The sequence below is a fragment of the Atractosteus spatula genome, chromosome 17, assembly GCF_055471065.1.
Source record: "Atractosteus spatula isolate fAtrSpa1 chromosome 17, fAtrSpa1.hap1, whole genome shotgun sequence".
Classification (NCBI taxonomy): Eukaryota; Metazoa; Chordata; class Actinopteri; order Semionotiformes; family Lepisosteidae; genus Atractosteus; species Atractosteus spatula.
The window spans coordinates 5,807,761-5,823,953 of record NC_142722.1 but is presented as its reverse complement, the minus strand read 5'-3'; the positions used below and the strand labels follow the sequence as shown (position 1 = coordinate 5,823,953).

The window sequence follows — 16,193 nt, the reverse complement described above, 5'->3', positions numbered from 1 at the left end:
AGCGTCCTATATTGCCACTGTTTTCCAAGTATAATTAAAAACTAACTGATAGGAACAAGAATAAGTTGTTTTTTAGACCGAAGAATGTTTTTATTCAGGCGTTTGTATGTGATAAATATCTTTAACTCTGCAGTTATTAGAAAATAGACCTTACTTACAGAAAATTCGAAGCGGCAATAACAGGACACTGCATATTATATTCCTTTCTCTGTTTAAATGATTTCGGGATTACCACCCAAGATAAATTTCGCCACCATCGTCACATCCACTTTGTCTCGCGTTCCCAAGTTAAAGTGAGCTGATCGAAGGAGCTCTCGAAAGTAAAGCCTGAAATACTGTAAAATTAGTATTCTATTAAACTGGATTTTGATTGCTACAATTTTTAAAATGATCCTGTTTTAGGAATAGTCGCCCAAAACACGTTTGTCAGTATTAACATTCTATGGAATGTTTTCTCGGTAAAAACCAAAAGTAATTCGGTTGTGAAACAGGTAATTTACAATGAAACGTGGCTCATTTTCCCATAAAGCGAGATATTTATTAGCTGATGTTTTATTCACTTTTAATTTTATTAAACATGTAGTTAACACCCGGCAGTTGTTAGTTTAAATTAGTACGGTCGTTATTTTAAAGAGGATGACCTCAGACTTCTCCAAATTCGCCCGAAATGACAGTAGGTAACAGGTAAAATGCCAGCACTACGACAAAAAGGCAATTACGGTAATTTTTGTATTATTCATTTGAACCATTTGCATTTTGATTAATCGCGCAAAGCGTTTAAAATACATTCATCCCTCGCTATACACAGTTGGTTCCCATTAAAATAAACCTCAATGTCTCCGATTTGTTCCACGTTTTCGTAACTTGATATAAGCCAGTTGAGTTGGGTACTTTTCCGATGTATTTAAACAGTTTGGCGCCATAAATGACCATTGTAATCATAAGTTAAAACAACTGGAATTTCCGACACTTCTCTTCGCATGGTCTCTATAGTAAACGTGAACAATAAATATTGCATGTACCTATCACAGTTTCACAAAATCACAAAAAGTGCTCGATTAAGGAGGGATGAATGTATAGTAAAATAATATATAATTTGGTGCTTTCACCTCCACAAATAAAACTCTGTATCATTTAGTTCCCTCCAAAAGTGTTGGACAAAATTGTGATTTATTGTCATGTTTCATGGCCATTGATGAAGTAGCTCATATGCCAATGAGCCAGCATTAGTCACCTCTTCAATAATACAGGATGGCTGGATCACTCATCTGTATGTTATTATTTTTTACTATATTATTATTATTTTACTATACATTCATCCCTCCTTAATCGAGCACTTTACTTATTATTTTTCAGTAAAACACTCGACAGTAGTCGTCTTAACTACCGTCTATGACTGGAAGGTTGCCGGTTCAAATCCCCCAGCCGGCAGAGGAATCCTACTCCGTTGGGCCCCTGAGCAAGGCCCTTCACCCCAACTGCTCCAGGGGCGCTGTACAGTGGCTGACCCTGCGCTCTGACCCCCAGCTTCTCTCCCTGTCTGTGTGTCTCATGGAGAGCAAGCTGGGGTATGCGAAAAGACAAATTCCTAATGCAAGAAATTGTACAGGGCTAATAAAGTGATGTTATTTTATGTTATGTTATTGATCATGTAATAGATGCTGGCAGCCGCCGAATGGAATCTGAAGTGTGTTGCCTTAGGTAGAAGAACATGCTCCCATATTTAATTGGATGCGCTTCGCTTTGCAGCACGACAATAAGTCAAAAATACAACCAAGGCAACCGAGGAGATCAGCAGGTGAAAAAAGTGGAAGATCTTAGATGAAGTCAAGCTCCACATTTAAATCTAACTGGGCTTGCAATTTACCTGCTGAAGAAAACATTGAAGTCGGAACACCCAATGAAGAGATAGAAACTCATAGTGTCGGCGCCAAAGAATCTCATAGGATTATACAAATCCTATTGACTTTAACTCTCTGAAATGATATGATCAAATGTATGCTTGGCACTAACCAAAATAAAATTATAGTATATTATACTGCAAATTATTATTAACCTACGTTTTCTCCGTTGTTAATACATACAGGACCCAGGGAAGCTCAACGTCTTTGGAGACACCGTCTATTAAAACTGGTTTGGAATTCAAATACTTTTATTTCAAGATTTGTCGCAGTGGTGTAAACGTTTTTTTTTTTGTAATAACAGGTAAAAGTCTTGAGCCCAGAAATCGGTTTTGCGAGCTCAATAACTGGACGAGTTAATTCCGAGGAATTATAAACCGTTAAAAATAAATGATGGTTCAAATTAAAGTATGTCTTAATTTAAAAAATAAAAGTTTATATTACTACTAATTAAAATGTAATGTCATTACACAAGTGTACAACGCCCAAAATGTCTAAGGCTAATTTTGCTTGTTTGATGTTCCTAAACAGAATTAGATACGCCGATATAACGGGGTCTTTACATGGATACCACAGCGATAATTATTGTCGTTGTTCATTGTTTCCTTACCAACGCCTTTTCGTTAGTCTCGGGATTCATTCAGCAAAACGAAAAAATACTAAATTAAAACGTCAGAGGTGCCATAAGAGGTATGTTTGTTGGTTATTAGATCATTCACCGGAAAACACAAAGTCCCTGGAGATTTATTTTGGCCTATTTTATTATAAACCAGACAAATACATTTGCATTTTTAGTTTCTTAAAAGAGAGAAACTTGCAATCTCGTCATTTTAATCCAAACGCCTTATACTTACAGCTATTAACTACTGTACCTCTGTAATTCCGTCGTTTTGTTCGTTTTTAAGACGATTTATGCTGCCTGGGGCTACACTAATTTGTTTTAACGTTTTGAAGTGTCGCCGCAATTCACAAACGCAGGAGGAATACCCCGCCATTTTACACACCACTGGAGACACATCGTGAATTTAAGAGGGCTGGAATCCGAGGAATAAAAAGAAACGCGGAAAGAGAAAATACTATATTTGCGTAAACCGTTCTCAGTGAAGCTGTTTGACAGTGGAAACTTCGAAGACGTAGTGCCGTTTCTGTGATGAGCTGTCCGAGGTACTGAACTCTTCCGCGATTTTTACATTACCGACACGACGACAACTGATTGCTTTGTTTGCTAAATCATCGCAATAACGTGTTTTTCCCCTCATAGATACAGTACCCATATTTGTGTAGAAACACCCCCAGTGTCTCAATTTCTGCCAGAATGTGTGATTCTTAACCCTGCGTAGTAATTAATATCCTTCCTCTATTGCTCGTTTTCGTCAGGGGATGGTCAAAACTAAAAACGTAAATATGAAGTCACCTTTTTTTGTTTACAGTCTACACTAATAGTGGGGGATTCATTGATCTTTTCAATTATAGCACTGTCCTTCCTAACAAAGGTTATTCAAGATCAACCAAGACCTATGTTCACAGAGCCTTTTGCACATCTAAAATGTTGGCAGAATCTTTTCTGAAGGTCATAAAAGTCCGTCTTGAAATTAATGAGGACTAAGTAGTGTCAACCACCTGTTCGAGTTGGGACTCACTGTTACCTTGTTCTAGGTTATTTGGCATGAAATATTTCATGAATACAGGCACATGGCTATTAGTGTTGGTCAGGACTAGTTTATCTGTTTTGAATTCAGTCCATAACATTTATTAAAAAAAAAACACAGTTTAAAATGATGTAGGTAACTCAAGATGGCTTAATGTTTCTGTTTATGTGTGGAACTAACCAACATAGCTAATGAAACGAGTGTATTTATATACATATATGTATACTGTATGTATATGTATAGGCAGTAACACAGCCAAAGACATTACAATGTTGGGGAAAATGAGGATGTACAGCACTGATATGTAAACTTCTTCCAAAATGTAAAATGGTCTGCCTTTAAATCTAATATCTTCCACATGAGAGTAGAACATCTACCCCTAAATTTGAAAAGGTTTCCTTCACCTAAATTAAAAACCTTTAAAAACTGTAAACATTTCTCAGTCTCCTTTTTTGTTGTATTTGAGTCCTGCCATCCTCTGGAACAAAAAGGCACCTTCAACCATGAAAAACCACTCAACTGAGTTCATTCTAATGAGAAAGCATATAGCATGTTGTATCACAATGTTCTTTGAACTACATAGTCTCTATTCTCCTACATGCTCAACAATGGTAACTTCCAGTTTCTTATTGAATCTTCCATTCTTTGTATTTACCTACTCATGAGCTTTATACAATTCATTTAATTAAAGTAAGCGGCAGATGTACTCTCCCAGAGCTATTGTAGCAGTGTGCACATTCTATCAAAATGAGTTGGGGCAAATAGTGCAGAAAGTGCACTTCACACAGTGTAATGGCTCTAATTACAGCCATGTAATCATCACTACCTAATTATTCTCACATTTTGGGACCACAGCTAATTGATTCAAATTGAGAGCATTTGAAAGTGTCACGATCGTAAACCCCTCCTCAAGGACGCTCCAGCCCTTCCATGTTTTATACTCATCTCCCGCACCTGCCTCTGGTTCCTGCCCCCTGTCCTATAAAAGCCAGATGTTCCTGCCAATCTGGGCTCAGCTTTGGAAGATGGAAACCTGAAGCCCGCCTACCCGCGAGTCCAGGAGCGATTCGACGGCATCGGCTGCATCACGGCGTCCTGACCTACTGAGTCTGGGATTAGGGAGCGTCTGGTCCCGTTACCCCCTTTTATTCCCCTGACCCTCCGCCGGATACCGCTCCGGCTTTTAACTCTGTTTGTCTGTCAGGATGGATTACCCGGTCTTGGACATTTGCTTCACTCCTGGATTTGCCTTGGACTCCCACGGTCTGTTTGCCTCGGCCACACCTCCCCTGAACACCAGCGCACCGTGGACACGCCCCCTCTTTTCCTTCCAGCCCCTTGCATGCCTTTTTCCCAGTGTTTTCTTCACTCCCCCCGGATTGTGTTGTCTGCATAGGGTCCTGGAAGAACGCTTCATGACAGAAAGACCATGCATGGGCAGATGAGTGAGAAGATGTGGGGCAGGGAGTTCAAGAGTAGGAGTACAGAGTATTGGATGTGATGTTACACCTGAAACCAGGCCAACAGTTCACATATAAATCCCTTCAGGCCCTCTACTCTCCTGCCCTTAGGATATTCTTGGCCTGCCATTTGTTCTTTGCTTTTTACTTTAAAAAACTGGCTCCAGTGTTCAGTGCTGTCAAATGGCAGACACACCTCTCCTCCAATCAGCACTAACCTTCAGCCAGGTGTGACACTGGGTACCAGCAAGTCAAGATAAATTGATGGACCCTATGCAGGTGTCGAAATGGCAAGGAAACCGTTTAAGGGGTGACCCACATTTGTGGTCAAAAGGGAAAGCAAAAAAGCCCAAAAGCCAGAAAGTAAGCAACAAGTCTTCAATATCTAGTGCAAGTTCCAAAAATTGAGGTCCAAAAAAGCAATCCTAAAGTCCATAAACAAGGGAGCTGTCCAATAACAAGAAGGCTCTGATATGAAATCCACAAAGCACAACCCAACACTGAGCCAAGGTAGAGGCAGACAGCAGGGTTTAAATATACAGGAGGTGAGGCGTGGTGATGGATTAACAAGGCCTGGTTAACCCACGCCTCCCCAGAGTGGATGAAGTAAGCCGAGACCGTGTAGGCGCCCTCTGGTGGCTGGAAGCCAGTACTGTAACACCAGGAGGCTGTGTTGCCCTGTGATGTGTTAAAGGACTGGTCAGAGGAGACACTTCCTCATTCTCTCCTGTGTACAGTTGCAGGGGTTGTAGCTGTGAGCCAAGTTGTGAAAAGCATACAGTTGGCAATTCCCAACCATGTGGGTATAACAAAAATAATATGAGTTTTTAAACTTAAAGGAACTCAAGCGATTCCTCTAGTCAAGGTAAAATACTCTGAGACTGGTCCATTAGATCTAAGGCTATTCCTTCATGACACACAAGCCTGTGTACCAACTTATAAATTCACTACAAAAGCCACATTGTCTCTAGGTCCAATACAATACCATAGTGCCTTGTCTCCTGCCTGCCATCACTGGGCAGAGAGTTCCAGCAATGATGCACATGGTGGCATTCAGCTGGGTGTCTACTCTGAGAACATGTGATGAACTTGACCAGACAGGAGCACGGCATTCTGCTGCTGAGAAAGTCCCAGGGCTGAGGTCTGGAGAGTGGTATTGGCAGCTCCTCCATGTTGCACCAGCAAATGTGGAGATCAGATTGTTCCTTGTTTTGACTTTGGCAGCTTTTTTTAGCTTAAAGCATACTGCCACAATCACAGCAGTGGAGCCTTTTAAATGATGAATGAAGGTTTTGTGCAGATCACCCAGAGGAAAGACAAACTCTTCAACCTGGTGCAAAGCGTGCATAGCAGAAGTAACATCTTGTGCTGCTTCCAGCGGTGGTCACACATAATACCAGCCTGTGCCTTTCTGCTGCTGACTAAGCCTGTTGACTGGTTTATGAGTCAGTTAAAAAACAATGCATCTGTTAGGTCACTGTTACCATAACACCTTTGTGAGTGGTTCTCATTTATAAGCAATAGGTGTCATTAGATGTTCAATATTTATTAAGATTTATTTCAGAAATACTGTACTTGTGTATATATACTTATTAGTGTATATATACTTATATATATATACACTATATATTATTAGTGTATATATACTTATTAGTAGGGGAATCGATAGACCTATTTAAATGTGAGGACTTTTCAAATCATTTACGAGATTCCAAACCTATAGGACAACTAATCTGAACATTAAAGGGTCTTTTCAAATCGGCGAGTGTGCAGGATACACATTTGAACTGCAGAGCTACAACAGACAGTCTGATCAGGATGATTTTGAACACAATCTGAGTTTGGGATTATGATGCCATCATGTGTTAAGAAAAGGCATTTGTACTAGATGAGCTGCCAAGCTGAATTCTTCTCAAGTGACTTATTACAACGATAAATAATTGCCCCATGCTACACAGCTTTCCAAAGCTCTCAGTAACTCAGATTGACTAGTGGCACACTGAAAGTTGCTTATCCATTTATTATAATTTCCTGATAAAATACAATCTGACGAAAGATTTGCAGCCTTGCAATTTAATTGCACCCCAGAGGACCAAAGTCCCTGAATGTCAAAGCTGCTTTTAACACGGGTACGCCTTCTACGTTAACTTAAAACCTCAGCTGCATTGCCGCAGTCCTACATGAAGCCACAATGGTTTCATTCAACCTGACGGTGCCCTTAGCAGTTGACTTCGAGACACCTGTAGATTACTTGATTTTCATAATCAATTTTATCATTGCCACCACCTCTGTTATCGTGGCTGGCTCGGTCGTGCTGGGCATCGTTTGCAAAAGGGCACTTCGAGCACAGAACCGGTTCCTCTTCATGCTGAACACCAGCGTCAGCGACACGCTGACGGGGTTGAGTGGTTACTACGTCGGCCTTTTTGACGTCTACGAGGGCTATCCGTCCAGGAACGGCACTTATTACATATTACCCGCGTTCCTAGGTGTTAACATTTTGACCATGCTGCTTGCTCAGGTGGACCGATTCTTTGCTGTGAGCTACCCATATGCTTACAACCGCTATGTATCACGGACTGTTATTATAGAAGCTTGCGCTTTCTGCTGGTTTTACACGTATCTTATAATATTGATTCAGAACGTCGTTCCTCTCGAAACGGCTGCGAAAGTCAACGCTTATTCTATTGTGTGGCTCCAGGTTCTAATACTCATAAAAGTGCTGATGACCGTGAAACTGTACCTCATCGCTAAATACCAGATTGCTCGCGAGCCGCCGGGTCCAGAGAGGGACAGCAAGAAAGAGTCCCTGAGACTCATCATCGTGGTGGTAGTCTGCTTCCTGGCGCTCTGGAGTCCTCGCTTTTATTACATTTTAGTGGTTCAGATGACCAGGTCACGATACATGTTCAAGAACAACGCCAGCGACCCTCTGAGCATGATGATACGTTTTACTGCGACAAGTACCCCCGGACTGTACATCTGGGGGAGCCCCGCTCTCAGGGAGGTTGTGCTGAAGACGGTGTGGGGGAGAGTCTGTCCGGTACTGAGAAAAAGGTAAGAACTGTATCATGAGAATCTTCGTTGTCTTATATATGTAAATATGAGAAACGAGTAATAGTTAATTACACGCTAAAAACAGAAAGAAGATCCTTCAGGAAACGCTTCACGCCTGAAGACGGTTCAGGTGTCGAAACCTTGTTCCTCTTTTCTAGTTTTCAGCTTGGAATCAACCTTCACTTACTCCTGTGCTGCCAGCTCCCCATCCGAACAGCATAGGACTCCTCTCCAGATCCACTCCGCTCTTTCCGATCTCACCCTGTTAGTTTTCAAACTGTGTTCTCAACAGCTGAATTTGACGCTTTATCGGGGCTTCTCATAAATGATATATTTCGTTCTGGATTTTTTATTTGGTTTCATAAGGGAAAATATATGCCCATGGCTATAGAATCACGGGACACCGCAACTACAGGTCTGTTAGTAGAATCGCACTTAAACTAAAAATCACTTATTCATTTTAGCCTGTCAACATCAAAATAGTTTTTGAAATTCAGAATGCGTATCTGAATTAATCAATTTTTAAAATATATTTATATATGTATTTTAATTTTAAAATTGTTTTTTTAATCATTGATTTTTTAAAATATAATTTTCAGTATCACCCTTATACTCGCGGACAGGAGTAATATTAGCTCCTTACCTGACCGAGACCACTCATAGCGAACAGCCGAGTGTCGCTTCAGTTAGGTGTTCAGCAAAGCTGTTTGATTAATTACAAACAACGCTACATTAAAACCGAGGACTGGCAAGGAATGAGCAGATTAATCAATGAACTAATGCTCATTGCACACAGGCATAGACCCGACATCAAAAGCCTGTCCTGTCTTTAGAAAGTATATATTTTTTGGAGTTCCATTTTCCGAAATTAGACAAAGAACGAATATAGTCCGCAAATTAAATTAAACTGTTAAGACGAAATAGCGGGCTTCTGAAGTTTGCACCGCACGATAAAGAGAGTAAAACACATATTATTCAACGACATACTGTACTAAATCAGGTTTAGTCTTGTGTTTAATTTAATTAATTCATAAATGCTTACACTGATGCAGTATAGCGCTTTTCTGGACACTCCGCTCAAAGCGCTTTACAGGTAATGGGGATCCCCTCCACCGCCACCAGTGTGCAGCCCCACCTGGATGATGCGCCAGTCCGCTCCCCACACACCAGCTCTCAGTGGGGAGGAGAGCAGAGTGATGGAACCAGTTCAGAGAGGGGGATTATTAGGAGGCCATGATTCGTACATGCCAATGGGAAATTTGGCCAGGACACTGGCGTAACACCCATAAACGAATGGCTCTAATGCTCATTTTCATATCAGTCACCTAATAATCAGGACATAAGATAAAGGTCAAGGCATAATACGAAAGGTCCAAACCCCCCTTTTCTTTCCTTGCAGGATCACTCCAGACCTCAAACGAAACTGCAAAAATGTTGAAGAAATACCGAGTGTAACCAAAGGGAAATGAAGAATTCAACAGCATCGTGATTGAACACCACCCCATAGAAAGCACGCACCCGGTGTAACTTAGATACTTTCCTTTATTTTATTCACTTTCTCTCCGCAAGATGTACAGTACATACATTTAATATTTCATTTTGGTTCAGAATATTAAAAGGATATAAACCTCTTTTATTCTCTTTTATGATGGTTTTGAAAATAAGGAATTTTATGTCCTAGATGGGTTTTGGAGCTAACGGTCCTGAATGCGCTACATTCATTGATTCAGACATTCCGTTTGCATTTTCAGTTACTTTTGTCCAGTCTCACGTTCTCCACTGAAGTCAAATTCTTTTCTTAGTTTTGCAGAACAAACTACACCCGGAGTCAGGATGGGTCGGTGTTAAACAATTTCTTGGTTACAACACTAGTCATTTGAAATCCTCGATATTTCGTTGCCTAACGTTTTACCCTCCGCTAGAGTTAAACCGTATTTCCAAACTATGAATCATAAAACGGTTTTTAAGTGTATATTATAATATTTTAATATTGATCTGTTTTAAACTCGTTTGTTGCGGTTGAAAGAGCTCTCGCGTTCTCCGAAACTCAGAGCAGCAGAGCTCAAACTGGACAGTTTTCTAGAGGGAAAAGAAGTACTTTAAAGTCTTATTTATGTAACCGAATATCTGTCTTTAGAGTCTCAAAACTGATTTTAAAAAGTGCCCGGTGTTATCGGTTGCTTAAGGTAACACATTAGAATTTGCTGTATGGCTCTAAGCAACTATAATGAGATTTATGACTCATAGTTAATTTGAATACTATATATTTTCATTACTGAAATGGCTTTTTACTGTACACATTTATCTATTATTTCTATTCTTAAATAGATTGCTGATGCTTTTAAAATGAATAATTATGGAATAATGGTATTACCCAGTTTACTTCAGTAATTTAATTAGGTTACCTAAGGGATCAGTTCTCTGCATGAGCCTGACCACAAAACTCAAAACACCACAGACCCCGGAGAGACCTGTCTGGGCTGCCTAAATATACATCACCAGTAATTTACTATCACAAAGTGTATGCATCTCCAAAGAACAATCACTGCTTTGCCTGTTTCACTGTGTGTTTAAATTGTTAATATTAATTATTTTTTAGACGTTTTTATATCATCTTAGACAATGTTGTCAGCTTTACTGTTGAAACTCCGAATGATAATTGTTGTTGAGGAGAGCATGGTTGCACAGTGGTTAGGATTGCTATCTCAGATTGCTGGGGCCCTGAGTTCAGGTCAGTTCAGAAAAAAAAAACAGATTTTGACTGTGACACCTTAAGAAGTTCCGCAGCTGACATAATGCTTTTTTTCCTCTTTTTACTTTTGAGTGCTGAATCATTTTCTACATGTTCCCTTACAAATAAAAATATCCAAGAAAAAAAACATTTATTTAAGTATTTAAACACATTTAATTAAAAACAATATCTGAATTAAGAATATATTATATTAAAAACAATATATAATTATAAACAATACAAGTTATGTACCTTACTGGGTAATGTAATAGATGAAGCACAAGACTTACATCAGTCCTAATCATAAACAAACTCTTACATTTAAAAATACCTACGAACTCAGAATTAAGAATAAATGGAATTATTAGGCTGTCCTCAGGGTTTGAAAATCAGTGTTAAAAATGAAATTCAGAATTTGGAGAACCAACCTGATTAAAAGAGAAGAGGGAAAGGTAGAGTGTGCGTCCCTAAAGAACGGGTTTAATTATTGATTATCTTTTGCCGCCAATAGAAGCGAAATTAATTTCACTCTCAAGTAAAACCTTTACCAGCTTTGGAATTTCAAGATGTCTTTTTCCTGGGATTTCTTTTCCCACCCATGAAAAGACACCAGGACTGCCTGTGCTGCCTACAGTGTATGAGTAGTCATTCCTGGGAGAATAAGGAACCACCACACACACAGAACTGCAAAGCTGTGTAAAGCCTTTGCAAGTAAAACAGGGACTTTAAAAACAACTCTAAAGTGATTTGGTTACCAAGAGAGAGACTCACATGCACAGGTCTGTTTATACACAGATAAACAAGAGACAGCCTGCACATAGGGAGATTATGGACCACAAGCACCAGACTGCTGCACTTTGGCACAGGATGGTCTCATATATCCATGGTGATGCAGGTTCACACAGCCAGTGGCACTTATCTTACCCATCGCATCTGAAGTGACATTCCAGAACAGGCTGGGCTGTCTCTACCAAAACATTAGCAAGGTCTACTGGTGCCTTTCGTGATGCACTAGAGGGACCCAGCACTGTCAGTCCATTCCATCAGCTTGCTTCCACACAGCACGGAACATTAGAGGTACAGGCCTGGTGGGCTACTGCTTTACAGTCCTAGATAAGATAAGATCACTTTATGAGCCCTATACAATTTCTTGCATTAGGAATTTGTCTTCTCGCAAACCCCAACTTGCTCTCCATGAGACACACAGACAGGGAGAGAAGCCTGGGGTCAGAGCACAGGGTCAGCCATTTATACGGTGCCCCTGGATCAGTTGGGGTTAAGGGCCTTGTTGCAGGGGTCAAAAACCGCTCTCCGAACTCAATTTTGAAGTAGCAACAATAAAAGAAAATATATTGTCTAATTTATGCAACATAATGTCTTTGTTTACTTTACTGATCGCTCAACAGGAAGGTCACGATAGGAAATCTTGTTCGGGATATTCACATTTTTGTAATACGTATGTAAATCGGAAAAGCAGAGTATTATCTCAGACAAGCGGGGCACTGTGCAGGAGCAGGTAGACAAACCGTGCCTCAGATTTCCATGGAATACCGAATTCGGTTGAAACGTGAATCTGTTAACTTCTAGTAAAACTCTGATTAAAAATATCATCATTCTTTAAAATAATCGCTAGGTAAAGATGAGGCTATATACACTGTATATTCACTTCATGTATTTGATCTGCCCAGCTACAGGCCTCATTTTCATTTTGTGGGAAATACACAAAGCGTTAATGAGACTTATGTGGCTATCTTATGTTCAGAAAAGGCAGTCCACTGGACGTGACTGCTAAATTGAAAGTCGGTTTGTAATTAGAAGTAATTAGAAGCAGGATGAAAAAAAAAAACGTATGACGAGATACCCCAAAACCCCTTTTCGTAAACACAAGAAACGCTGAGGACAGGAAGAGGGTATTGTGCAAAGAAACGAGCGCGTCACGGATATTTGTTTATTTAATCAGGTTTGTAATTGTTGTGCTTTCTTCAGATCGGGTGCGGTAACTGTAAAACTAATTTTCCCTCATCAAATAAAAAGTCCTTTCTGAAAGCTATCTTCCTCTCATCCTGACAAAACGCAAACTCTGTGAAGACAGATTCTGAATTAGCAACGTAATTATACACAGGAGGCCAGAAGCCCCAGAAGTGCTGCTACCGAATTAATACGTACAGTAACATCCCCTGTGTTATGTTCACCCATTAAAACTCAAGGTCGGCAGCTCGAGATACTAATTTTACCAAGCGATGATTTCTCTGAACCTCACTGTGCCGTTAGCGGTGGACTTTAATGAAGTTGCAGATTATTTCATTTTTATAACCAATCTACTACTCGCTACCAGCTCCGTTCTCATAGCTGGCTCGGTTGTGTTGGGTATTATTTGTAAAAAGTCACTGCGAGCACAAAACAGGTTTATTTTCATGCTGAACACCAGCATATCTGACACCCTGTCCGGAATAGGCGGTTACTACATCGGACTGTTTGATGTGCAGGAGGGCTATCCGTCCAGGAACGGCACCTATTACATAGTGCCTTCGCTACTGGGAGTCAATATTCTGACCATTATGTTTGCTCAGGTGGATCGATTCATTGCGGTTGCACATCCTTATGCTTACAGCCGTCATATAACTAGGACTGTAGTTTCTGAACTTTGCGTTTTCATTTGGTTTTACACTTACTTCATATTAATGATTCTGAACATCGTTTCTATCGACGTGGCTTCAAAAATAAGTGCATATAGCACTTTGATGCTCCAGGCAATAATAATCGTGAAAGTGATGCTGAACGTGAAACTGTACCTCATCGCTAAATACCAGATTGCTCGGGACCCGCCGGGTCCAGAGAGAGACAGCAAGAAAGAGTCCCTGAGACTCATCATCGTGGTGGTAATGTGTTTTCTCACACTCTGGACTCCTTATTTTTACTACATTGTGATTATTGAAATGACCAAGTCCACATATATCTTCAAAAACAGCGCCTGTGACCCTCTGGCCATGATGATAAGATTATCTGCAATCTGTACCCCCGGACTGTACATCTGGGGGAGCCCCGCTCTCAGGGAGGCTGTGTTGAAGACGGTGTGGAGGAGAGTCTGTCCCCCACTGAGAAAAAGGTAAGAACTGTATCAGGAAGAAGGGATTCACGGATCTTCTACAATCTTGTACTTGTATTTTTCTCTGGTCCAGTCAGTCTTGCAACAAAGTAATATAACCAATATCACAGTTGGATTAAACATAATTGCGCTTTCCCGATGGTGCCAGAGACAGCCTTGGGGTTATTGATTAATTGACCTATTTATTAATCCAATAACGTTATTTTGTTTTCGTGGGGTTTTGCGGTGTTAAAAAGAAATATTAGCCAGACCAGAATTGTGCTGGTATTTTTCAACCTGTTCTAACGTGGAGCAGACTTGATGTTCGAAGTCGCTGTTGTATCTGGACGGATTTCCACAGAAATAGGAGACAATAAACACTTTCATTCCTTAACAGATACAGCCTGCAGGTAATAACGACAAAATATGTTAAAGGAATGTTAATTTTGTTGAAAACGTGTACTTTTATTTCATTACATTACGAATGTAATACTACATACTGACAATGTGTGTGTATAATGATTAGCATATGATTAATTAGCACTGAGTCTTGGGTACAGCACACCTAGAGAAAGGACGGACCATACGTCTCACATTATCGTCATTCCCTTTTATGAAATTCGAAATAAAAAATAAAATATATTAAAAAACGTTCTTGTTTTTTTATATTCTGTAAGTGAACAGCCTTTATCTCAGTTACCTCAGGGACAATTATCACTATCACAAGAGACGGGCAATATTGTTATTAAGACGAATTCCAACAATAAAATGCGTGAAAATTAAATAAAATACTGCATTTTAAAGTTTATAGACCAGGGGTAAGTTTCCCGAAAGCATCGTAGCGCTAAGAACATCGTAAACTCGCTCTTAAGATCGATCTTTAATTTACAAGTGTTTCCCAAAACCCATCGTTACTTAAGTAGCACGTTAAATCTTTCGTAATCTACGTGCTCCCCGACCCACTCGTTAATCACTAAGTGCCTCTTAAACTGGCTACCTCTTGCGCCAACTTTAGCGCCAGAGATCGCCAGACAGAGCACATTCCATTCACGTCATGGGAATTCTCTGGAAATATAGAATACTAAGATTTTATATTAAGGATTTTGATATTTTGTTGTACTATGTAAGAGGAAAATTTGAACAAAGAACATTTATTTATACAGTAATGAATTTATTAGTCATCTAGGGTAAATTTCATATTCATAAATCAAATGTTTTAATAATACTCCCTCTTTTAGTACTTTTGAGGTGGGGTTTAAATTGTATTTAAATTCCATAAAGAACGTGAAAAATGCCAAAGCAAGGAAAACATTTGATATATGTAAAAATATAACTTGGTTACATAAATATTTACCTCATTACCGCTGGCAGTTAATTGTTTTTTGTTCTTTTTATGTTTTCTTTCTTTTACCTGTATTTTCTCCTCTACTTGTATTTGTTTGGGAGCTGCGAGGGCACATGCCCAGAGAACCCCAATCCGTGACAATACACTTAATTAAACAGAAAGGCTAAGTTTTATACTTGACTAGATTATATTATTTTCAGGATGAAATGCAGCAATGCATTATTTAAGTTAAATCATTGGGCCTAACATGTATTTATAATGTAGCGCCACGCAGGGCGCTTTAGCCATGCGCATGAGAACAGCACCTGGGGACTACCGGACTGTATATAGTGGGACGGAGGCTGGGATACAGTCTCTTCCCTTCGTGTGTGTGTATATTACTGTACAGTAGGTGCAGCGCTGTAACCCCTGTCTGTGTGTGTGTACCTTTCCCGATTCGAGTTAATAAATGTGTTGTTCAACCCCATTCCCTGAGTCCCACGCCTGCTCCATTCCGTACAGAAACCCGCGGTCGATACAAGATTTCAAGTTCAAATACCGTTTTATGTTCTGTCGTGATTGTTGACGGTAAAGCTTAGACCTACTTGTTTTAAAATGTGATTATAGATCCTGTATTTGTTGAGTGACACATGCCAAGCTTAGTAGTTAATTTTTCCGTTGAGTTCCAGTACACCCAATAACTATAAATAAAAACAGTTTTTTCTCTTGAAACACTGTGATTCTTAACAATGGCAGCGCGCCAAAAAATATTGCTTTAAATCAAAGACGTCGTGCAGGACGCATACACTGTCCACGCAGTTAAACAGTCATTTATTTTCTTTTCTCTTAGAAACAATAAGGGTCCCATTTTGTGCCTATCTATACGCTTTCGCTTAAATGGCTGTTAAATTATGATGTCATGTTTGCTTCATATTCCTTTACACAACTTTATTTCATCCCACTGAAGGACCAATACCAACACCATA

General features: G+C 39.8%; 2 protein-coding genes across 2 annotated transcripts; both read left to right on the top strand.

The window, feature by feature from the left end:
* Positions 1-7,201: 7,201 nt before the first annotated feature.
* Positions 7,202-9,536, top strand: LOC148818938 (uncharacterized). Its single transcript, XM_088935311.1, has 2 exons — positions 7,202-8,067; positions 9,467-9,536. The coding sequence occupies exons 1-2, from the start codon at positions 7,202-7,204 to the stop codon at positions 9,534-9,536; spliced, it is 936 nt and encodes a 311-aa protein (XP_088791437.1).
* Positions 9,537-13,038: 3,502 nt separating this feature from the next.
* On the top strand, positions 13,039-13,908 carry LOC148818937 (uncharacterized). The gene has a single exon (XM_088935291.1). It carries the CDS (start codon positions 13,039-13,041, stop codon positions 13,906-13,908), a length of 870 nt encoding a protein of 289 aa, XP_088791417.1.
* The last annotated feature ends 2,285 nt before the right edge of the window (positions 13,909-16,193 follow it).

Excerpts from the sequence above, each read along its gene's own strand:
- LOC148818938 (XM_088935311.1), top strand. The coding sequence starts at position 7,202 with ATGGTTTCATTCAACCTGACGGTGCCCTTAGCAGTTGACTTCGAGACA. Across the intron at positions 8,068-9,466 it reads TGTCCGGTACTGAGAAAAAG|GATCACTCCAGACCTCAAAC; the intron begins GTAAGAACTGTA and ends CTTTCCTTGCAG.
- LOC148818937 (XM_088935291.1), top strand. The coding sequence starts at position 13,039 with ATGATTTCTCTGAACCTCACTGTGCCGTTAGCGGTGGACTTTAATGAA.